General features: G+C 47.5%; 1 protein-coding gene across 1 annotated transcript in view; it reads right to left on the reverse strand.

The window, feature by feature from the left end:
- Positions 1 to 25,752, reverse strand: part of CDH11 (cadherin 11) — a 136,941-nt gene that overhangs the window by 42,706 nt on the left and 68,483 nt on the right. Inside the window, exon 3 of the mRNA XM_045188344.2 lies at positions 2,512 to 2,898. Coding sequence (XP_045044279.2) covers positions 2,512 to 2,739 — 228 coding nt within the window. The 5' untranslated portion in view covers positions 2,740 to 2,898. The remainder of the gene's footprint in view (positions 1 to 2,511; positions 2,899 to 25,752) is intronic.

Below are 25,752 nucleotides of genomic sequence, written 5' to 3' on the forward strand. Positions count from 1 at the left end.
GAAGCAGCGTTGTCACCCTACTCATAGGTTTCAAGAGTAGCGGACAGGGTAAAAGTGCCGGGTTCCACCTACTACACGAGAAACACATGGAGGACCCAGTATAAGTGAAAAGGCTTTAGCTCATTATTATATAATAATGTATCATCATATTACATTAAATTACACTTATCATCAATGCCATTTTAATTTTTATTATGAAACCAAGGCCTTGAGAGCTTGTCCAGAGTCACAAAGCAAGATTGAACACAGCGCTTTTTAAAATTTTCTCTATCGATTCAGTTAAAAAAATATATATATATGTATCTCATGCCTCAGTGAAGCATCGACCATTTCAGCTCAGGGGGATGCCTGTAGGTGCATTTGAGTTTGGCAAGACCCTTGGGAATGAAATATACATTATTTCATGATCAACAAGCTAAAAAGTTTTAAATATATTGCTCATAGCTTTTCTTGTTTTCCAATTTCAAAACCACAAATAAATTCCATCTTTCTTTTCTTGCCAACAAAGATGACCCATACAATCAACAGTGATATTTATTAGGTTCGACACAAAAAAGCAGGTTGGGAAACCACTTAGTGCTATTGGGGGGCCCGGCAGCTGAGGCTGACACAGCCGATTCCGGCTCTGAAGCCTCACGGCTTCCCCTCCATGCGGCACAGCGTGACTTCTTGTGTGCTTCCTGCAAGAAGTCCGAAAGCCCACACTTTGCCAAATGCCGCTTTCTCAGAGCATCTCCCATCACTCAACCTCGAATGTCGTCAGATCAAAGTTATTAGGGAAGCAGTCACCTAGTCCCTTGCCCCTACTTGTTGGAAACTATGGATCGGCAACGCGTCGAAAGGAAGATCCACAGGACCCGACCCCTTTATCTCTTCCCCCATCCAGCCCGATATCAGACTCATTCCTGGGTGCCTAGATTTTAGACACCACTCACTGCTTCACTTTCCCTCCCTCTTCCCTGAGCTTCCATTCAGTGGGCTTGAGAGCTGCTTGTCCCAGAGATGCTGGAACGGCTCTCAGGTCCCGTCTCTCCCTCAGCAGCTCTGCCCCCAAACACATGCACTGCTGTGACGTGGCAGAGGTCCCCTTTTCTCGGAACGGCTCACGCACAGCTCTCCATGTCGCTCAGTCCACACAGCCCCCGCCACAGCCGCCGTCCCTCTTCCTCTCCGGGCACCGAGCCCATCTCCTCCACGCGGGGAATTCTACGTGCCAACGATTTCCCTGGGTTCCCATTTCCCACGCCAGCTTCTATTTTGGGTATAATCTTTCCATGTTTGGTATAAATGAATGAAATTCTTTAGTGCATCTTTTTAAAAAACTCTTTCCCAAACCTGGACAATATTATTAAAACAATAATATGGACCTCCTCCAGTTATGTCCATTTTATAAATAGGGAACGCTGGATTCTGATGTTGAGGAACAGCTAAGATAACTCTGGTGGAATGTTCGAGGCTCAGAAATGAGCATCCTCTGATTTGTCCTTGTGCCTTTGCCCTCCTGCTCCTCTTTCAGGTCACAAGTTATTATCACGGTCTCCATGAAACCTCCCTTCCCATCTCCCAAAGGTTACCATGCAAATTCATAATCGCCTGTGTTGACTTTTGTCATTACCCTACTCCTCAGTTTAGTTTTTATTTTGGGGATGGCTTAGGTAAGACCCCTTTGAGGTCAGGGGCCCTTGACCCTCATGGGCCATTTGCCCCACTCCACACCTGCACACAGTAAACAGGCTTTCCGTTCTTAGGTATGTGAGCCCCTTTCTCCTTGTGGTCGATGTCCCTGTTCTCTGAACGACAGCTGCACGTTTTGCCGTAACTGACACAGGCAGTCAGTCTCTCAAACATGCTTTGGACTCCCTTCCCTTGCGCTATTTCGGTACACAGAGATGAGGCATCTGACTAGTGCTGGGACTCGCCAGCCACCCCATCTGAGTGTTGCCGTGCCCAAGCCAAAGTGGATAGAACCTGACCCCTTCTTGTTCATCCATTAATCTCATCAGATATTTACAGAGGCCTCCCCAAAGCTGGGCTTTAGTACCAGGAGCTGGGGACCCAAGGCTGACACTGTTCCTGTGGCAGGTAGCTTAGGCTCCGGTGAGGGGGAGAGACAAATAAGTAGACACGTGTAATGCAGCAAGGAAGGCTGGGATAAAAGGGGTAGAGGGGTTCTGGGAAACGGCATCCAAGTTGGGGGTGGGGTGTGGTCGGGGAAATGCGCCCAGCTGGAGAATCGTTAAACAAGTAATCATCGTATCATTCAGTGACTGTTGTGCAGCCATTTAAAACTGTAGCCATGATGGTGTGAGATCACGTGGAACACAGAAGTGTTCTCAACATGGATAAGTCTGTGAGTGTGAAAAGGAAAGGCTGGAAGCATGTATGTACAACGGTGGCATGGTTCCCAGTGGGTGGCCAGACCATTAGTGTCTCCCCTCCTAGGCTGTTCTCAGTGCTTCTCTACCACTGGGATGGAGGGAGAGAAACCTCTACAGCATACGGCAGCCTTACCCTGCCCACGAGCACGGGGTCCGGCCCGGTGTACTCCTCTATCACAAAGAACTGGTTCCAGACCCAGCCTCTCTTGGAGCGCTGCAGCACCTGCCCCTCCTTGCCCTTCTCGTGGTGCCCATGGAACGAGGGTCGCAGGTGGTTCCTCCGCTCAGTGCTGAAGGCCTGGCTATGGCACAGCATGCCCAGGCACACCAGGGCGGCTTGTAAACAGTAGTTCTCCTTCATTTTTGGTTACGTGGTAGGCACAGGAGAATGCGGCTGTCACCCCTTCCACCAACCGTGCGGTGGCCTGGCCGATGGTGGCCTCCCAGACGCGTCACGCAGACCTCTCTTGGAATGGACTGTCTCTGCTCGCCAAGCACATCACGTCAGGGCTGTCCACTTCTGCAAGCAGAGAGAAAGGTCTCATTAGCTGCAGGCTCCAAACCCACCTTATCTCAACTCCATCGCTAGTTTTTACCCACGGTGGACCATGTGAACACTTCACTCTGGGTGCTGAGGAGGCAGACATCAGAGATAGTCCCTCCTCTCTCACAGCTTCCCATGTGGTGGGTGAGAAGAACACACACACACAGAATCCCTCAGGTCTGCATGAGGATAAAACGTGGGTGCTGTGGAAGCCAGCAGCCTGGGTCTGAGTGACAGTTTTACCACTTGCTGGCTTTGGGTTTGGGGTAAGCTTCTTAGAGCTGAGCTTGCTCATTTGTGAAATGGGGATGAGACTTGTCCTACTCACTGCAAGGTGGGCAAGGGGATTCAGTGAGTCAAGGCCCTAGGTCTCAGCACAGAGCCTGGTACACAGGAAGCATCCGTGTTTATATTGTTGTTGATCCTACTTGTGCTTGGGCATGTGTTCGGAACGGAAAAGCATAGGGCTTCACGGGAGTCCAGGAGAGGAATATGTGATTGATGGGGACTGGGAATGGAGATAGCAGGCGGTAGGGACAATGAAGAGAGACTTCCTAGAGGATGGGTCAGCTGGGCTCAACCTGAAGTGAGAGTTTCCATAATAAGGAAAGAAGGGAGGGGGTGGGATGTCCCTGCAGAAGGAGCAGCATGTCCTGAAGCCCCGAGCTGGTCACAGCGCAGCAGGCCCCGAGACACCCGGCACCACTGGAGAGTATAAGGAAGGAGGGAGGCAACAATGAGCCCTGCTAGAGTGGGGAGGTCGGGGAAGGTCCTACAAGATCACGAAAACGTTTGTCAGTAAGATCAGGGGCCCGGGGCTCCATGATGGGTCATTAAAGGCTATTGTGTCAATTCAATAGACAAGATTTGCTCTTGTTGGTCAAAGGTCCACCCAAGACGCTGAAGATCCCACCTTAACATGGCAGGTGTCAAAGATACTTTATAAGCTCTCTCCAACCAGAAGCAAAATGAGACAGCACGCCCTAGCAACTGATCCAAAAGGCTTGTTCCTGGCACCCAGCTGTGATTCGGCAACTTATCAATAGGAAGGGTGAGCCGCTAACACCTTCCTGTGAGCCTTGTAGGTTTCTGATCTGTGGTCACTCCAGTCCTCTCCCTGGCCCTCTGGCACTACTGGCTAGTTGCTAACTTCTGCTTCAGGTTCCTGGGCTTCTTCCCTGGGCTTAGTCTTTCTGGTGCTGGAAACTTAATTCTCTCCCAAGGAACTTCCATTGCTTGTGTTCCTGTCTTGGCACCCTGCTCTTTCTTCTGGACAATCATCTTCTCCCCCAGGAAAGTGACACTCAGACTCTAGTTGGACAGTCCCCACTACCAGCCCCACCACCACCGTGAGGGACTCTTGGAAAATGGCTGAGCATGGAGGATGGCACTTCATTTCAGCACGGGGGCGGGGGGGAAGGGGGCAGGGGTGGTTAAATGAAAGTGGCGCGATCCCTGAGCATTGTACAAATAGAAACCATCATCCAATTCGTTGCTGTCTAGGTTAGATGAAGTGGGGGGGGAGGGCAGGAGAGGGAGTGTGGATCTTGGCATGGTGGAACATTTGGAAAGCAGATAAACTGAACTGGAATACCATTTCTCTGTCTCACCATCTGGGTGAGCTTAGGCAAGTCACCTGGCGCTCTGAGCCTGCATGCTTTCGTCTGAAAGTCGGCCTGACGAGCATTCCCGCACCCATATGGGGTGGACACTGCGTGGGAGCTGGGCACACACAGGGTCTCTTCCTCTCTTCCTAGACAGCCAGCCTCCCTCAGAAGAAGGAGGGACTCTTAACTTGCAGATGAAGAGGCCCAGAAGAAGGTGATGAGGTGCTTTCATTAGGAGAGGAGCGGAGGAATAAATTACGTGGAGATACCACAGCCATCTGGCCTAGGTAGTCTAGAAACAAGGGAGTTGGTGGACTTCTAACTTGTTGGTGCCTTTCCTTCTAATGGCCTTTAACTTCACCAACCCAAGCCTTTCTGCTGCTTTCTAATTTAATTTCTGGTGCCCATCACCATCCCCAGTACCACTCTACAATGGGTTCTGTTAACCTCTTTTCGAGGTATGGGGACTTTAATTCTCAGGCATTTAGTGATATATCAGCTGCTATTCCTTGTGTCAAATGCTGTTCCTTGCAAGCCAGACTGGCTGTGTGAAAAGAGCACAGAGAGGGGCCCAGGAGAGGTTACATGCTAAAAACGAAGCAACGTCAAGCAACAGGAAGCTCCCCGGGGTTAAGTCTGGAAGCTGGAGGTGGAGTGGAGAATCTGCCACCAGCTTGTCACAAGGCCCCATTCATGCCCCTTTTGGTGGCTCTGCCTCATTCTCTCTAAAATGAGGCCATTGTGTACCATGTTCTCCAAGTGGCTTCCAGTTTCACATTCATGGTTGGAGCTCTGGTAAGAGACTGTGGGACGTTTCTTCTGATTCATACGCTGTCTCCTTCCGAGACTGAGTGCATCTTAGTGGCGAGATTTTCTCTTATTCATGATTTTATGTCCAGTGAGCGAGCTCTTCAAAGCAGGCCATTCATAAAAGGATGAAGTATGATTTGAACCACATCAAGTTTAAACTCGATTCTGCCTCCTTAGAATCTCAAGAAGAAACAGAGAGAAAAGAACATATGGTACAGCACGATCGCTGCCCATTTCATACCATACCACGTATTAAGTGTTCATTCACATGGCGAGAAAGCATTCTGGCATATAAACTGTGAAGGGTCTTTGAAAGAAAGGGTTTAATTAGAGTTGATATTTCTGCACCTCTTTCTTCTGGCTGCCATTTTGCTGTAAAGCACAATTATTTCTGACACTAAAGTGTTGCAACCAGATGACAACATTTTTTCTTTTCCTTTGTAGAAAACACTCTAGCTTGATACTAATGAACTTAAGAGCTTCCACATGACCAATAAATAATAAACCCTTTGTTGAAAACGTGAAATTGTCCTCTGTTATTTTCCTCTGTTGGAAATACCAGCAAAACCAACTTGCTTTTTTAAAAGCAATTCATCAGGCCCATTATTTGTAAGTGCTTATATGACTATGTGATACATAAAGTTATTTTATAATGATCAATCTCATATGCGTAAGATTAACTTCAAGACATGATTTTTAAAATTTATTCAACTTCAGAATGAAAAATTTACTTAGTAAAAGCTTGTTATGGTCATTGTTCTAAAAACTACAAATGGTAATTCACCTAGAAGAGGTACTATGAATATTCTTATCTTAAAGGGTGAGAAAACTGAAGTCCAGATAAATTAAGCAACTTGCGCAAGGTTATGTCTCTGATAAAGAGCAGAGCTAGAGCTTGAACCCATGACAGCTGGCTCTGGAGTCTGCATTCTTAACAAGTGGGCAGCACCAGCTCTTGCCATTTGTTTGAGGTTCACGAGGAAATGATATGGATACTGTGATGAAAACAGTAACCTAGAAGCCACCTGAAGTAAACCAATAGTAGGACCTGATGCCCATAAACAATATGACTATGATGAAATAATAATAATAATAAAAAATAATTCACATTTGTTCAGTATTATCTACCTGAGTCTTCTAAGTGCTTTCAGTGAGTGGAGTCATTACATTTTCACAATAACCCTACAAAGTAGTAGGATCCCCATTTTCTAGGGAAGTAGTCTAAGGCACAGTGACATTGAGGAACTTGCCATGTGGTTACAGAGTTGGCAGGTGAAAAGGCTGGGATATGAGCCCAGCACGGTTGGCTCCGAGACCTGCATTCTTACCCCTTGCAATGCTATTGTAATAATGCCCGTCTGAGAGAATGCTGCATCTCAAACACAGGCACGCATCTCGATACACATACAACCGTCTCAAGATGAAAACAATTGAAGTTTTGGTGACACTGGCGATGGGTGCGGGGTGAGAGGGCAGGAGTAATGCTGTGACTAAAATATCAAAAGCAAACCAGAAATAGGGAGATAAAGTATTTCACGGCAATGATCAAACTGAAGACGAATGGAAGGCACTCAGGCCAGCCCATCACAACACCATCATCGTATGACCAACTCCTTAAACGGCACCATTCCCCCAAAGCTGATCTTCGTTATTTATTTTTAAACCCATTTCAGAATTTCTAAATACATAGGTTAAAAACAATGTGTTCAGGGAGATTTTTAATATTAGGAATGCTTCTAAAATCTAGAGATCTGACTGATGTGTTCAGTGGTAGAGAGTTTGCAGGAATCACACATAAAAATTAATAGGACACCGCCCTCCTAAGAAGACCTTGACGTTGGTAATAATTAGGGAAATATATCAACATTCTAACTGGTTTTATTAAAGACGCCCCGGGTAGTTCTTGAATAACCCTTCCATTAAAGTCCTTTCTAACAGTATGCCAGGATGCCTAAGCATTGGGGTTCCACTAAAACATATAGGCCTTTATTTTATGATTGGAGCACATTGCTTGGAAGGAAAAATGAATGTTGCTGAAAGTCACAGCAGTAATAACACGATGGAAAAATGGATTTGCAAAACCACCAGCTCTAAGTGGAAGGCTGGCCCTTCTATCTTGAGAGGAGATAGCCCGTCATAAGCTACTGTGCCTTGAGCATAAAACTCTTGCTGTGCCTGCTTTTGTCTCCGTAAAAGAAAGTGACATACACGGGTGTTTAAGTATATTTGGACTCCTGCTGGAAATTGTTACCCGGAACAGAAAGAAAGACGAAAGTGCTTAGCAGAAAGCAAGCGGCTTTGGTTCTATAGCTTTCTCCTCCCCACAGAGCTGGAAGGATCAGACAGGCTGACCTGTTCTTTTCATTTCCAGGGAGCTAATTTACAGTTTAAGACACGTTACCATTACATTACGAATATTACGGAGGCCCACACCAGAACTCGAAAATCCATTCTGCATGTGCAGCGTCCCCTTGCTGGGGGAGCTAAGGGGCTCTGGTCTCCACTTCAACAAACACAGCTTTGTGACCAATTGGATTCTATTATGCAAATTAATTCAAGCATATTTTATTCCCCGTTCAGATCTCATCACTCAGCACTGAGCTGGTCTCTAGTTTCAAATCAAATCACAGGAATTATGCCATGTCTGTGGAAATCACAGAGAATGGGAGAGGAAGTATTGAAAGACCTCCTGAATCACATTTCTTATTCTCCGATTTCTACACTTGGAACAAAGCATAAGTTTAGGATAATCATCACTTCTGCTCAGGTGCCAAATACACAGCAGAGACACCAGAAGGGTCACAGCATACATGCTGTGTGCTCTAATATCAAATTCAAATGTGAAAGCACACAGCAAATAGGGCCCCTGATCGATGACCACGACATCCTCCTGGGGAGGGTGGAAATTTTAAAACTGCTCCCCTCTAAGCGTGACTCTCTGCTTCTGGAGAAAAGGAGAGCCACCAGGGGTCAGCACTGACGGCACAGACTTCACTCACGCCTGGTGTGGGGCACCCCTGGGGCCAAATCCTGGTCCTGTCACTTACGAGCCACATAAATTAGGCCACGGTAGCAAGAATTATCCCCGACCAGGTGCTTGATGTTTTGGGTGCCAGGCAGTTTGCTCAGGGCTCGGCACACACCGTTTTGTTGTATTTTCACCACCACCCCAGGTAAGCATCACCTGTTTTATGGAGGAGGAAACGTAAATCACCCGTCGATTCACCCTGACTCATGGTAAAAGATGCCATTCACATTCAAGTTTATGTGGCTGTAAACCCCATGCATTGGCTTTGCCTGGCTCCCAAACTCTGGGATCCGTATTCCTCGTCTTCCGTACAAAGAGACTCCACGATCTCCAAGGATCCTCTCGGCCCCTGAACTGTCTTGGGTACTGAGTATCACTCTGTTAGGGTGTGACTGTCATTCTCAGGCTCTCATGGCCACAAAGTATCACAGGAATCCCACTGAAGTCTGCAGACCCCAAACGTACGAAATCATTCCGTGGTTATTTATTTATCTCTTCAGGCAGTTAAACCATTCTTCCAATGATAAGATGGTTAATACAATGTGCGCAACAAAGAATTTATTATTTGTGCTTTACTGAACCCTTAAGTAGATTTTTCTCACTGTGATATTTTTCAATGTTAATCATTAAGATGAATGACATATACCAACACATACAGCAAGCAATGTTGTCAGCAGCGCCATCTCAGACTACAAATAGACACTCTCTAAATGTGTGGAAAGAGACGTTTGATTTTCAGTTTTTCTTCTGCATGAGCTAAAATACCTGAGGCAAAGCCAGGGCAAAAATGGAAATGATAAACAGGTGCTCAGCACAGTGAATGGCCATCCGTAGTATCAAATCCTAGATGTAAATTTCCCTTTGTCTCAGAGCAGTGAATGTCCATGATGCGCTCTTTATCCACCTGTCTCTTTATCCAGCAATAACCTCCCACAGAGCCAGGCCCAGAGCCTGGGTTGGGTTTGGGGTGCTCTGCCACCATGAATCTCTGATTGGTAGGTAGACTCCGCTCAAGCAACGATGAGACAGCTGTCTCAGCAGATGAATGGCAGGAGGATGTGACTGGTGCAGAAAGGACTGTGTACAGACCACAGAGGAATCAGTGGCCACGTCTCTGCAGGTGAATTTGCATCCTCCTCCAACTCCAGGTGTCCAGCACTTGCTCACTCCAGCCATTTCCAAGGGAACAGCTGTGTCCACAATCTCCAGCACCTCGTCCAATGATAACCAAGCTTTAAATTGACAACTGTTTTGTTTCGACCTGTGTAACCTGGTGCCACTTGATAACCTGGGTGAGCCGATGGAGAACTTGGGGGTAGAAGAATCGGGCAAAAGGTAAAAAGGACTCATGGACATGGACAACGGGGTGGTGACTGCAGGGTGGGGAGGGGAGTATAAGGAGACTAAATGGTAATGGAAAATAATACAGTTCAAAAAATAAAACTAAAATTAAAAAAGCACTTGAATGAAAAAAATCAAGAAGCATTTGCCAGTTCATGAGGGAAGGTTATGAGGTACCCAGGGGAATGGAGTAGCCACAAAGCTACATCCTACAGCCAACATTTCAGTGAAATCAAAGGTACGAACAAGCCAGTTAGAAACCAGACAGAAACAAATACGGCCTCTGGCCCACGAGCCATGTTAAGTGGAAGAAGGCATGGCCTGCTCTCTGAAGATCCTGGCAATCAAGGACTGCCCCCCAGTGGCTGTCACCGTGGGGCCCAGCCCCACTGATCTTCTGTTCCTAAATTTCTATGCCATTTGCAATGTGCTGTGCACCGAATGACAATAACCCTCCTGCACAGGAGTCACCTTGATTGCTTCCTTTCATCGTCAAAGAGCAAAACTGGTGGACTACAATAATCAAGAGGAAAAAAGTTAGGTGGTTCTTTTGGCCAAGGGTGAAGTACTGTAGCTACGGAGATCATTTGTTCAGATGTAGAAAATGCCTTTTTCTTCTCTGCCTTTCCAAGGGATGCTGGGGCAACAGGGAGATCTTTACAACAGAAGTCAAAACCCTTATGTTCTGGCAAAGGTTCTGCCCCTAAATAGCTGCGTAGCCTCAGAAAAAAGACATCTCCCTCTTGGCCTATGTTTCTCTTTCTATAAAAGAGGAGGCTGGCCATAGCTCTTTAAAGGTCTTCCACGTCCACAGGAGCCTGTGAGTGTGTGCTGTGCTGAAGAAGAGCAGCCTTCCCCGGATGAAGGTTTTCACCTCATTTATTGATGGAAGGTCTGGGTCCAGCTGGCTCTGTGCACAGCTCCAGGAGGCCCACGCACATCACATGTAATGGCCATGGCGTCCTATACGTCTAGGCAGTGAGGAGCTCTGCTGATGTGACAGGTCCTGAATCCCAGCCTCAGGATCCAGGACTTCCTCTGATGGACAACGGGAATCCACTGAGGACTCTGGCCAGGAGATCAGTGGAGTCCGAGCTATCAGAGGCATACGGGAGAAACTGGCGTAAGAAATGACAGTTCCGACAAAATGATCGAGAGCAAGGCTCAGGAGTCAGATGGACTTAGAGGGTTAGAGCTCAAGGGTGACTACTCACTAGGTGTATGAGTCAACCTCCCTGAGTCTCCAGGCTGCCACGTTACAAACGGGAAAAACACTGGGACCAGTCTTCCAGAAGGGGGGCTGCCATGAAAGGAGAGGATGCGAGGAGAAGACTTAGGATAGCCTTGGACTGACCTTACACACAGCGGGTGATCCGGAGGATAAATGAGGAGTTTTGCTCCTTCCACAAGAATACAAAAATATGTCCTACGGGCCCTGGATACAATGATATAACATGCAATAAGCAATGCAACATGCAATGTGAAGTAAGGTACGAGCCTTCCCAAGGACTCCAGGAGGCTGTCTGTTAAGAGGAGATACACAAAATAATACTGTAACAGGAATTGCTAAATGCAATGATATAAATATCGGGGGGGGCGGGAGATAAGACAAAGTAGACCAGTGTTACCCAATAGATGTATGAGTCACATGTATATTTTAAATTTTTCTAGATACTACATTTTTAAGAGGTTTTTAAATATATATTTGTAGTTAGCCCATTATGCTCCAAATCGTATCATTTCCCTATGTAATCAATCTATAAATTATGAGATACTTTGTCTTAAGTCCTGAGAAACTGGCACATATTTTAAACTTAGGGCACATCTCGGTTTGGACCAGCCACATTTCAGGAGCTCACTCAATAGCCACAGGAGGGCTAGTGGCTACCATGGGCAACAGAAGCACAGAAGTAGAGGACTCTAGAGTATCTTTGAGAGCATGGTCAAGGGAGATCTCTGGAGGTGTTGCAGTTGCTCAGGTGAGAGGGAACATGGGTTCTGAACTAGAAAAATGAGCCTCGGGGGAGAAGCAGGGGTTGTCCCAGGAACCAGGCAGGTGTGGAGGGCCTTGGGAACTGGACGTGTTGGAGGGACGGAGGATGAGGCTGCAGTCACAGGAGGCCGTGAACACAGCGGTGTTGCTCTGGGCCTTGAAAGGAGAAGGGGCTGGTTTGGGGATTAAGAGCATGAGTTTGGTTTAAACATGTTAAGCTTGTGAAGCCAATGGACTAACACTCAAGTGGAAAGTTTGGCCCAGAGTTAGGTTCCCACGTTCTGCCAGGAGTGGGTATCCTATTTCCATTTCAAGTCTGGACGTGTTGTGGCATTATTCCATGCTAGCCTCTCAGCGCTGGACTAAAAACCTAACGTCCTTCCACAGTTAGTCCCTCTTCAGGAGACAAATGGGAAAACCGAGATACAGAGATGATCAATAGCTTGTACAAAATAACGGACAGAGTGAACAAAACCTAAACTCATTTTATAGAGGGAAAAAAGGAGGGGAAGGGAAAAGCACCAGTAGTGAAAGATACTGAATATAGCATCTACCACCCCCCACCCCCGAAAAGAAAAAACAAACCCCTGCTTTAAAGCAGCCCCCCCCTTTCAAACTATTTCTATGGAAACCAGTTCAGGTGCTACAAGGGAAAAGACGTCCCTAAGTAAGGACCTGAGAGCTCTCTCTCTTTAAAGACTGTCAGGGGCAGACTGGAAGAGGGAAGTTAACCTGACATCCTGCAGAGAATCACTTTCCACAAAGTCTCTTTTTTAAAGTGTAAACATAAAAAGAGGCATTATCCCAACCAACGTGGCCTTAATAGCTGACAAGGGCTTGATGTGTTTTTTGCTTTGTTTTTTGAAATAATTACTGAAGCGAGGGCAGAGAGTGCCTCAAATCACCACTGCCGGGTGCCTTTAGAATTCTGAGAAGTCTAGCCCGTGACCCCACGCCTGTGAGGTCCACACGCAGCCGTCCAGCTTCCTCAGCCAACGAACAGGAGCGAATGCAAGAAGTCAAGCTGCTTCCAATTAATTGGAAGCTTGATTTCTACCAGGCTGTGGGTGGAGGGGGGAGACTGTTCTGGAGATTTCTTCCTAATGTCTGTCTCCCCAAAACCACCTCATCACGCTGAGAGTAAACTAAACTCTGTCACATTTTTAAATGACCTTTTTTGTTCGCATCTCTCCTATACCACAGAAGTCCCCACCTTGTTTTAGAAGGAATGTACCAACAATAGCTTCGTGATGATCTTGCTGTGGTTTCAAATAATCCCATCTTTGAAGCCTGATTCTTTCTTTTCTAAGGCATTAATGTCATTTATCAAAAGGAATAGGATTTTTTTAAAAAGTGAAGAACAAAAGAAAAGTAATGGGATACAGCAAACTGGTCAAGTGCCGCGTGCTTAGGCAAAGCATCTTCTGAAGCGTGTGCTGAAGGCTCTCAGACCGTCTTTGTGGGTCTTAGATAATATGGTTCACTTAATTAGATTTCCCGTAATCCCAGGTTAATCCTATTGTGCATTGCAGATGTGAGCCTTGACTTGCCTGGCAGAAACATCTATTGCAACAAATGCATTTCTGGAATAAAAATATACCTTACTGATAAGTCATGACCAGAATTATCGCCATAAGGAGACTCTCTCCTTCTCCCTCCCCCAGACAGAAATGACCGGTTGCACTCCTTTGGATCTCATCATCCTTTTAAAATACTAAATACAGGCCTTTCCTTTCCCCCAGGATATCTGAAGTTCTCTAAGACTTGGGAACACGGCTAACTCTTCTCTGAATTCCTCACCAGTGAATACAATCATACATGCAGCTGCCGTGGCCTCTGTCCCTCATGGAGCTCACAATTTAGACCAGGGCCTCTGGAACTTGACCGCACGCTACAATTAACTGGGGAGTCTTAAAACTCCATTGCCCAGGCTTTGCTCTAAACCAATGAAAACCAGTAGTCAGTGTCTTTAAAATTCTCCAGGTGGTTCTACCTTCACGCTTGAGAACCACTGTTCTAGAGCCACGCTCTCCAATACGGTAGCAACCTAGACATATGCAGCTTTTTAAATTTAATTAACATTAAATAGCATGGGAAATTCACCTCCTCCATGCGCCAGTCCCATTTCAATGGCTACTTCAATCACCGTGGAAAAGGTTTCATTAGTCAGTGTTGCTCTTAGGCCCTAAAACATCCTCACTGGAAGCATAACGTGTCTGTTCAGTTAATGCAGGTGTACAAAGAGCATCGTCCGAGGCACTCAGAGAACTGCTGTGAACCCATCGTACAAGGTCCAGGACTCCGGATCTCCGTTTCCCTAGCTGTGAAATGAAGGGCTGAATCAGGGGAGAGGCTCTCCAAATGGGAGCAGCAGAGACCTGAAAAAATAAAGGGATGCAGGGCTGTAATGCCTGGGGACGGCTGCCCTGACTGGGCCCACAGCCCACGGCAAATAGATTTGGGAAAACAGTTTTTTAAAAAGCAGTTTGGCTCTACTCAAAAAGTAAATAAATAAAGGGAAAAGCAACCATTTTTGAGATCTTGATACCTAACAGACCTGCTGTCTCAGGCCAGAGCTGGATTAGGAAATTCCTGCTTGAGCACCCGTAATCTCCTGGTTTAGGACGGAGGCCCCAGCTCACTGACAACAGACAACTCACTTCCCCTCTGCATCTGTTCTCTCCCCTGATAGAAAGAATGAATGATGCCGGAGCTCCCTGGCTCCCAAGTTAATTTGAGGGTCCAGTGAGATAATGGATCGGGAAGCCCTTCATACAAGCATCAGGTGGGCTTCGCAGGTGTGAGGAGAAGGATGATGAAATGCTGGCAGCAGTGGCAACAGGCATTTCTCTGGGTAATTATTAAAATTTTGACTTTTAACCTTTAGTGGGCTATACGTAAATGCCAATGACGTGTTATTATTACAGAAAGGAGATGCAATTTCACTCTTTTTCTCTGATAGGGATATAAAATTCACCAGATGCTGCAAATAAGTTCCTTTCAGGTACATGGGCATCCTCTCGCTGGCCCACGGACGCAAAGGGATTCTGTAGTGTTGACCTGTGCGGACACCGGCCTCCGGGGCAGCTCCTTGCCTGGGGAGTGGTGTGCTGGGGAGAAGAGGGCATGGCTGCTTCCATCCAAGGAAAGCGGTGAGAGTAGACGAGGGCCCAGGCTCAGTAAGGGTGCAGACCAGAGCCCCTCTGCAGAGGCCATGACGTGGGACAGGAATGGAGCGCTCACAGGGAGGGTGGACAAAGCTGCCAGGTACTTGTCACATGAGACGGCCTGGGCTTTCCTGACCAGGCACGTTCCAGGAGGCCAGTCTCTCGTTCTCCATTCAGCCTCTGCTGATACAGCTCCGTGCTGGGGGCGGGAACCTGGGTGCCCGCTATCTCAGGCACGCGGCTAGGTGATACACATGCATTCTTCAGAACCCCTTTCCCTGCAGCATCCTGGGGACGTTTGTACTGTTGTCTCCACTGTCCCGATAAGGAAACAGGGGCACTTCACTTTCAGAGTATTCAGTTTAGTTCATGTGTTCTGTTAGCGCCGGAAATGGGATTTGAGCCCATTCGGAAGCTCTTGCCTTTCCATTGAACTTCCCCGTGAAATTCTCCTGTGAAGGTTTTAATTTTTCTTTTTGGGGATGCACAGAACACAGCTAGATTTTATTCCACATAGCAAGCACTGAAGAAGTATTTGTGGAGACTAGGATTTCTGCAATAGTTAAATGCTATGAATTTAGCAAAACATGTTCTTTGCCTCAAGGAACTCACAGTTCCTGGAATTTTTAGAAAGTGGGTATTTCACCCAAGGGTCTTGCGTTCAGCACTTCAAACACCCCCAGTTCCTTTAATGTTCCCTTACAGGAATAGCCCCCACCCTTCCACAGGTGTTCTCGCGCCTGCCCAGCTCTTCCAGACAGTCCTTGAGTGAATGATTCATGATTCTCAAGCCTTCGCCCTCAGAACGTTTTCCACATTAGAACGAGATTTGGCTCTACATCCTTCAAGGCCTCAGCCTCCAAAGGTGCTAATGAGTAATAAAACGCAAATGGCGCAGGGAACTGTAGGAAGGCAGCGAGACAATAAACATCTTCTAACAAATGGAACCAGCCCACCGGGAGAGACAGCCCTGAGATGGCATGAGCTGATGAGTGGAGAACAGATGAGCTATGCCACTCACGAGAGGAACAGTGACGTAGTGGTCGGGGCAAGTCCCACAAATCAATATCCCTCCAAGGGCACGGAGGTTGAGGCCCAGAATTACTCTCCGACAGGAAGCGCGGCTCCTACCCACGGCTGCTCACACTGGCAGGCAGTCCCTCAAAACCCACACTGCAGAGGTCCAGTGCTGTTTGCAACGGCAAACGAAAAGGAGGTACCTCTAGCTTGCTCATCTGTTTGTTACAGAATTCCATAAACAAACAAAATAATATGAAACTTTAATGTCCGTGCATGGAGTGCCAGTGTGACAAAGTCCAGCTGGATGGTCCCCGGGCATGCATCACGTCTCCTTAGGAAGCACAGTACAGCTGCGGATGGGCTTTGCTCTTGCTCTCAGGGATCTTACATCCATGGACCAAGTATCTCTTTTCCAAAACGATTTTACTGGGAGGGCCAATTTGCAATCCAGGTTACCACCGGTAAGGGAGAAAGCACTCTCCAGCATCCCTCTGTAAGGAGAAGTCCCTTTGGACCACAACTGCCCCAGGCAAGGATGGAGCAGACAAAGACGGAGCAGGGAGGTTACTGTAAGTCATGAACTTGCCCATCCAGGACTCACTGGCTTCCCGGCAAGATGTCTGCAGCAGAAATGCACACTCTCACATCACAAGAATGTCTGCCCACAAAGCCACAGAAATGTGGCTTAGTCTCCTGGTTCAGAATCTCTCTGTTTCTCAATCCAACCACAACACTGGCTACCCTAGGCTCGAGTCCCCCCTCCCCAAGGTCTAAGTTTCCACCATCCACCTCTTCCAAACCTAGACATTTTAAGATCTAAATTCCAGCCCTGACCAGTGTGGCTCAGTTGGTTGGAGCATCATCCCATACACCGAAAGGTCGCAGGTTCAATTCCCAGTCAGGGTCCATAGGAGAAGGCAACCAACCGATATTTCTCTCACATCAATGTCTCTGTCTCTTGTTTCTCTCCCCTACCCCTTCCTCTCTCTTTAAAAAGCAATGGAAAAAAGGTTTATCCTCAGGTGAGGATTTAAAAAAAAATTCTAAACGCCAGAAACGGGGATGAGGAGGTACAATCTACTAGTTACAGAATGGTCCCAGAGATGTAGATCACAGCACCGGGGACACAGCCGATGGCACTGTGAGAGCTACGTGTGGGGCCGTGTGGGTGCCTGAGCAACGGGGGCCACTCTGTAAAGTACCTGATTTTCTAACCACTTTGCGGTGCATCTGAAGCTGACAGAGTAGTACTGAACGGAAACTAATTTTTTTTTAAATTTAAAAAAACACTCCAGCAGCCTCATCAAGCCCACCAAGAAGCGACAAGGTGGGAGTGGGGTAGAGGAGATTCGAATTTGAAAGCTAGTTGATTAGACAAATGTACACGCGCAGAAAGTAGCTGATAGCTCCAGACCGAGTCAGCTCACTAAAATCAATGATAAATATGAACACTAAGGGGGGTCACGATACACTCAGGATGGCCTGGCCACGTCACGAAGAGGTGGGATAGGACCTAGATCGGGAAGAAGATGGGAACAATTTGAAAGGCAAAGATGAGAGGATGGCACAGCAGCTGCCTCAACTCTCCTCTGGAGCCATGCTCTGCACACCCCAAGTTTACAGCCTGTTTCCTGGGAACCCGCCTGTCTGGTCCTCCCCACCCCCAGGGGTGCTGCTGTTTCAGATGCCCAGCTGGACAGCCTAGGGCTTTGCAGTTCCACCTGGGCCAAGCTGGCTTTTTCTTCCTGCGGTCTGGCCCCTGCCTCTGGCATTTTTACCTCTTGTTGGAGGTCCAAATTGTATCTGGGCCGAGGAGACCATAAGGATGCTGTCTCTGCGATGACTCTGCTATTGGACACTCTTTGTACCAACTCACATCAAGGACTCTAAAACCTTAATAGTTCCTTCTGCCTTAAAAGTTATTCCAGCCATCTCCCCTCAACCCACACAAACATACACACCCGTGCCTGTGCCTCCCCTTCCCCCCCTTCCCCATCCTGCAGCTGAGAGAGTCCTGCAGGTGCCATGGCTGAGTCTCCGCCACGTTCTGCTGAATACCACTTTGCCCTTTGGCCTGCTGGGAGTGAACTGAGCCCTTTGCTGCTACATGATTTAAATGCTTTTCTTGTATCAGTATTTCAGTAGCTTGTGCATCCCCTTCAACAGATGCCCAACCCTCAGGGTGCTTGGGTAACCAGTACGATCCTCCTGCTGGGGAGCAACGGTTTAAGTGTTACGTAGGGTGTGTTCTGGTAACACTGTTTCTACACGAAAGAGGGAGCACCTTTTGAGGTTGCGTCCTGAGTACGTTTGTGTATGTGTTTCTGGACAGGAGGAGGGGATTGAGGTTTCACTCTGACAAGAGTGAAGCGCTGATGGTACCCAGAGCAGAAGGCAGAGAAAATGCCCCCGGGGTCATTAAAAAAGCAAAATAAAACAAAACAAGGGGATGTTTTGTTGAACGTATTTAAACAGAAGCAATGTCTCCTTCAATGAATTACGAATCACAAACTTGGTGCTGAGATTGAACTTAAGGCAGGTAGATGAGAAAAAATCCTTTTTTATGGAAAGAGTAATAAAGACCTTAATACAAAGATGTGAATTTTTTTTCCAGTGAAGCCATCTTGGAATAAGAAAGCATGATAAAGGGGAGAAATTGGGATTATAGCCTAATAGTGAGAATTCTTTCACTCACAACTGTCTGAAGAATTTTAAGCCAGTTCCTTAGTAAACATGGAGAATGGAAAGTTTATATGGGAGAGCAGCAGACGTCATATTTACTGTCTAAACAGATAGTTTCAGAGTGAATTGTTTTCCTTATTCTACTTTGTGGCTTTGGTTATCCCCCAAACAGTTCCTTTGTTACGTTCTCAGTGGCCTGCAGGACAAAAACCTGCAGCATTTTTGTCTGTTTGTTCTTTAGAGAGGACCTGGCCTCACCTGGCGTTCACAATCAGCCACACTGAACTGACAGAAACTATGTCACAATTACCTTTGGTAAACTGCCTGACCAAGGCTCATTTCTCTTGAGTTGTGTTCCTTGTTAAACCAACTCTTCCTTTGCTAAGAGAGCACAGGTTTCTACGAATCATCATCACAAACTTGTCAAAAGCTCTTTGTGTTAGAGTAGGAAAATTCCCGCTCCTAGTCATATGGGGGAAGAAGGAACACTGGTTGGGGGCTCCGGAAGCATGCCTGATGTTTTAAACCCTATCATGGCTATGGAATCATAATGAGCAAGTTATTGACATTAGTAGGAAGTAGGGGTGCTAGATTCAGCAAATAAAAATATAGGAAATAAATTTGAATTTCAGCTAAGCAAGTGTTTTTGGTATAACTATGTCCCATACCATGTTGGCTGACATACTTATACTAAGAAAATGATGTTTTATCTGAAATTCAAACCCAGCCGAAGTCCTGTATGTCCACTAAGTAGAAACTCATCTGTAAAATTAGAGAACCGGACTTCAGCTCCCAGCTGCCAGTTAATTCCACCCTAAATCCCCAAATATCTTTTCTGTGAACTTCTCCTAGTCCCCACAGAAACATCACTGGGCAGGAGAGATCACATTTGGGGAAATGTTGACAATTTGAGAACTTTTAACATCAATGGAGCTAAGTTCAGAGAAAACCAAGGAAAGATGTTTGATTTCCCTGGAGAAGGTAGGCTAGGCCCCGGAATATTGACAGGTGACCTACAATGTACAAGGCCTACGGATGAAAGGCTTATCTGCAGTGCTAATTGATTGAGGAATTAGGAATAATGTTCTCTCTCATCCTCGGAGTTGACACCGGCTCTCGGGAAACCACCAAGACTGACATCTCACAGTCGGGGGTCATTTGTATTAGGGGCCTGTACCGTGCCAGATTAGTAGGCACCTTGCAAGTTCTCTTCAGAATGCAGAACTCAATGGGTGTTTGCTCACACACACGTGCACACACACACATTAATAAAGTGCATTCACCAAACATGCCCTAGGCCGGAGCTGGGAACCTGGTGCTGAGCTGAGCAGGGGCACTAACGAGGGGGCTGTCGGGGTCCTCAAGTCACTGAGAGTCTAGGAGTGTTGTCAGCAGGCTGGGAGGCAGCCCAGAAAATTGTAAATAAAATGTGCTTGGCTGGCAGCATCCAGGTGCTACGAGAGTTCAGAGCGGACTCGAGTCAACCAGGGTGTGAGGGTGTCTCGGGTGTCTCGGGGAAGACGGACACGATAAACCTGAATGAGATCTTGCAGTAATGAGTGACTCAGATGTTCACGGGTAGGAACTGCAATCCAGGCAGAGGAAACAGCAGGAGCAAACATCTAGGACAGGAAATCAGATCCCGTGTCCAGGTAACCGTAGGAATTTAAGACTGAAAACTCGGGCTGCTCAAGAGTGATGAAGGGGGTGTGGCAGGTAATGTAGGCAGCTAGTAGACCCCACACACTAATAAATAATAGTCTTCATAATCATAACTTTTACTCCTTGGCCAATGCAGGTGAAGAAAATGCTTGTATTCCTACCTACACTGCTGCATGCAAAGATGGGAAGTCATTATTAGCAAGTCGGCTGACCGTGTAGAAATAGCCAAGTTTCCATAATCTGGGTGTCTGTCAGGCAAAATAAATGGACTCAGCTTCAGATACTCACTTTCCATCCAGACGCATTAGGCCCTTAGAACTTTTAGAAGCTGCAGAGTGCCTAAGGCTGCTGTGAGGAAAAACCAAACAAAAACCACCCCCTCTGTCCCACCTTCCAAGGCTGGTGGATGGGGGCCGGGGCAGGGAACAAAGGGGAAGAATCTTGTACTGCACATCTACAATGTTACTCTTTGAACTAGAGCATGAACGATACTTACTCCTTAGTCTTGTGAGGCAGACAAATGAAACCAGAATCAGAGAACTTTAGTTCCCCAACTTCTGACATCAGATAAAATGGGATAACCTAAATATGACCCCAGCGACAAGAAATAAGCCCAAATACAGGTGCTAAGAGTCCTCTAAATCCCCAGCAAAAACAGCTAAACAAGAGCGGCTCGTGGTGTAACAGAAGTGGTGTCTATGCAAAGAAGGAAATTAACTTCTCCTGATTTCCCCTGATCTGTACTGTATGTACCAAATTACAGCCCTCTTTGCAAAATTAAGGGTATTAGTTATCTTCCCATTCAGTCGGAGTGGCATTATACTTGCATGCAGACATTCCCAGCTAAGCTGAGGAATATCAAGTTTTCACAAAATCATTCATCAGGAGGTGAGACCTCACGGTGATTAGCGTTTCAATAAGAAGCTCGGGACTAAATGGAGAATAAACGCACTATCACCGTGGCAATTAGGCATCTTCCAGACAGGCACGCTTTTGCTCAGACCAATCGAGTTAAAGCAAGTGAAAATTTTTTTGCCTTTCTTTTTTTTCCTCTTGCTGTGAAATGAACTGCCTTAAATAACTGATGAGGTGACAGTAAACCCGTTAAAAAAAAAAAAAGTTTTCCCATTAACTGAAGCTTAATTAAACAGAGCACAGGCTAACAGTTCTTCCAGCTAATAAGTGATGCACCCTGGATAAATCACCCTCCTGTCAGGGACTGGTCTGGGAGGTCCAACACCAGTAAATTAGGGGGAAAAACACACACACAGACTTTAAGAAATCACAGGCCCCTTTGCAAAGCAGTGGATGAAGTGGAGATGTGCACAAGCGAATCCAGTTAATCAAATGTTAAGGTGTTTCCAGTTATCCTCCCTTCAGATTTACTCAGAATGATAAAGCTGCACGTTCACGTATCCCATAGATGAGGCGCTGGAACTGCTGATAAAAGGTTTCACTGCGGTACTTGAGGGCGTAGGGACTGGAATTCGGGCATAGGGACTGGAATTCCCCAAGTGCAAAACCATCAACGCCCCATGACAATGGGATCGCATGTGTTGTTCATCCTCTTGTCTGCAGCTGGTAGAGCCACGGGGAGCACGGAGGAAGCAGGGGGTGAATCCCAGACGAAGGAGTGTGTGGGGAAAAGCCATGGGCCGCATTCATGTCTAAAGTGGTCGTGTAGAGATGAGCTGGGATGGTGTTAGGGGTTTAATTGTGCGTCTCCCCTCTGAAATGTTGAAGTCTTAATCCCCCACCCAGTACCTGTGAAGCTGACCTTATTTGACAATAGGATCTTTGCAGATGAGCAAGTGAAGATGAAGTCATGAAGGTGGACTTTAATCCAACATGGACTATTGTCACAAAAAGGGGAAATTAGGACCCAGGAGGAATGGTACCTATAAGCCAAGGAACGTGGAGGCTCCCAGAAGCTAGCAGGGAGGCAAGGCACAGACACTGTCCTGAAGACCTCAGGAAACCAACTCTGCTGATGCCTTGATTTTGAACTTCTGTCCTCCAGAACTGTGGGACAATACCTTTCTGCTGTTGAAGCCGCCCAGTCTGTGGCGCTTTGTTACAATGGCAGCCCCAGGGCACTAACACATGGGGAAGGCCAAGTGCAGGCTGAGCCAGGCTGGAGAACAGCCCACAGTGATAGGTCAGTTCTTCCTAGTCACCCTCCCCCAGGCCTTTTGTGCCCTGGGAGCTGGGGCATTCTGCTCTGGCCCTCGGTACAGGGTTCAAAGCCAAGCTCTGCCCTTCCTTGTCATGTGGCCTCATCTGAAAAACGAGGGTAATAGTATATCATTTCCCCTTGGGTGGCTGTGAAGATTGAGTGAGATCATACTTGGGAAGTGCAGGACACCTCTTTGAAGCTGTAGTACGTGCTCCATAAATACCACCTGTTATGATTGGCCCTTAAACATAATAGTGTTGAGGTCAACGTCACATTTCTCTGCTTTGTCATCAAAGCAGTGTGGACATGGCTTTATCGGGACTGTCCCAGTGGAGCTGGCTGGTCACATAGGGTCCTGGAGTCCAGGCAGGCCCTCACCATGTGAGGGATGTGACCAGGAATTCGGGGTGATCACACTGGCTCTAACAGGCTGTCTTCTAGTCCACCCCCGGCCCCAACCACCACCTCCCACAGAGATTTACGGAGAGATGGAGGAGTCTGCAAAGTCCTGGCCGCACTGGAACTGACTGGGAGGCCTGAAGGTCCACAGTGAATGCAGCACAGGGAGGGGGACTTCTGAGCTGGGGTGGCAGTGACCTTGGTGAGGCTAGTGGGAGCCCAGCTGACGAGGGGGGCTCTACCCCTAATGATGGTTTCCGTGAGGGGCCTCAGGTGAAAGAGAAAACACCTATCAATCAGAGGGGTGGGCAGGGCAGCATTAGGAGGTTTCCAGGCCCCCCGAATTAGGCCATGATCCCAGGGCTTTGTGACCGTTCTCTTCTTTACTCCTCATGACTCAGTGAGGTAGGTATGACTATCTTCATTTTACAATTGAGAAAAATGAGGCTCCGAAGACCTTGGAGAATTCAGGGCAATGCCACACACCTGGCGGAGCCACAGCGGTGTCACAGCCAACTATTCTGCCTCACTGCCTGCTGGCCTCGGAGCTGAGCTGCCCCTGCCGGGAAGTCGCTCTCACTGGGGGCTGCGAATATCTAAGTCAGAGTGAAGACAGTGGTATCAAACCCATCTGCTGAGAGTTTATAGCTATATATTTAAAAAGGCGTAAATGCCTTTTGAAAACCCGTAGTATGTGTCCCTAATTTCCAGCATTGGTAATGAGATGCCCGGAGGAGAGCAAGGATAATAATTCACACTTTATAGCACTCTGTAATTTACAAAGGACTTGCACAAACATCAGCTTGTTGTGCACTTCAGCCGCCAAAGGTGAGAGTTATCGCCATCCCTGTTCTATGGATGGAGAACAAAGGAGTCAGCCTTCCACTTTTTGGTCAGAGGTATTTGTGAAGAGGAAGGCTGGGAAGCCTGCCCCCAGAACAGAAAAACCTTCCTCGAGGGGGAACACAGTTTCCATTTGAGAGCGGACATCTCGCACATCAGCCCCAACCGGGTGCTCCGTCAGCGCAGCTCGGCACTCCCAGGACCTAGTGGGTTAATGGACAGTAGCTGGCGACGAGGATGCCTCACCATCACTGGTGTTTCTTCCACGCTGAACATTGTCTGAACTTTGTTAATCCGCACGCAGCCCTGTGGGGTTTTACACATTATCCCCACTTTATAGATGAAGATAAGTGGAAGCTCTGAGAGGTTAACTTGCCCAAGGTCACACAACTAGGGACTCTGACCATCTGATTGTAGAGATTTCACTTTTAACATCTCCATGCTGAGGCGGACTGCCCAATTCATTCAGCCTTTTTCACACAGCCGAAAATTCTATGGTGTTTGTATGTTTTCCCCGCCACCCCCAGGGCCTCTCGACCTTCACTGTGGCGTGTGCCAGGTCAGAAATGCGACGTAGCCTCACTCACGGCTTGACGTCACTCCGCTCAGGACCTGGAGGCACTGAATCTGACACCGCACCTGCTCCTTAGGTGCCTTCTCTGTTCCTCCTCCTCACGGATCGTATTTTGCAATTGAAGCGATTGATTCTGTGTAAACTCCCGAACCCAGGCATCCAGACGTCCTGATGGAGAAGTGTCCGAGTCACCAAAGAAAGGCAGACTCATCTCGTCAGAGCTGCGAGTCACTGCTCACCACCACCCACGTTCAACCGCGTCGCCTCCTCACGGCCTTCATGCACCCTGTCTCTGGATAGTGTTGACGAGTTTCCAATGGTCTCCCAAGGCTGTGTGCTTGCAATTTTAAAAATGATTCAACACGCCACCCCCCCAAGATAGCTCCAGTGAAGACGGGGGGCACAGGCGCGGTCTGCCTGTGTGGGGTGGGGGGCAGGGGAACTCCTGGGGGAAGAGGGATCACTTGGGAAGCTGAAGTCTCATACTGTTTGCAATCACCCATTGCTCGTCTCTCCGTCCGAAATAATTTGGAAATGAGGGAATCCAAGAGAAGACAGAGGGCTGAAAGGAAGAAGGCAGGCCGGGTGGAGATGATATTTGCAAGAACTTTGGGTGAAAGGGAAAACGCTGAAACAGAATCAACTGAGGCCTTGGGTTTCTGCCCATTGGGGAGCAAGTGGGGACATTCAGGGGCACTGATGGAGAGAGGCAGTGGCGAGTGCCGTCGCGTAGACAGAAAGCCTGAGAGCTCGGGCTGAGGCAGGGCCTGCTGTTCCGGCTAAGAAGCTGCGTTTTGGATCTGAAGTATTAATTCAATTTCCCTCTCCTTGTGCCATTTACCAGCTGTGAGGCATCAGGCAAATTACTCAATTTTTCCCAGGCTCTGTTTTCTCATTTTTAAAACAGAAATAAAATGCTCGCCTGCACAGGACAAAGTGGTGGGAATTAAATTATTGTAAAGGCAGCAGCCGGCACATGTCTGACACATAGTAGGCTTTTTCTCCCTCTCACTTTTCTCTCTTCAATCCCGGATCCATGAATAATGTTGTCTTCAAACCAGAACAATCTAGGCCCTACCTTAAGCTTGGAAGCCTGAGCTCACATCCGCACCTGTCTGCTGAGCCTCCCTTACAGAAAGTGCCCAGGGCCAGCCTCCCGCACATGCCATTTTGCAACCTGCCCTGAGCCAGGAGCTCGCAAGGTTGGGATCCCTTGTGTAGGCTCACGGTGGCTGGAGAGGGTGAGAGGTGTTCCCACCGCTGTTGGCACTCTGCAGAGGGCAGTTTTCCCTGAGAAGCCAGTAAATAAATATACCTTCACACCAACAGGCACATTTGTTGATTCATCTGCGATCAGTGCAATTGTAATCCCTAGATTTTCAACGGAAAGGAGAACCCCAGAGTCCAGCTCCGCCCCCTTACCCTGCTCACAAATAAGAAAGCCCAGGCATAGGAAAGAGGCAGGCCTTGGCCAACCTAGCACTGTTGGAGGGAACGCTATTCAGACAAGACTATCTCTGCAGGCTGG

The sequence above is a fragment of the Desmodus rotundus genome, chromosome 12 (assembly GCF_022682495.2).
Source record: "Desmodus rotundus isolate HL8 chromosome 12, HLdesRot8A.1, whole genome shotgun sequence".
Classification (NCBI taxonomy): domain Eukaryota; kingdom Metazoa; phylum Chordata; class Mammalia; order Chiroptera; family Phyllostomidae; genus Desmodus; species Desmodus rotundus.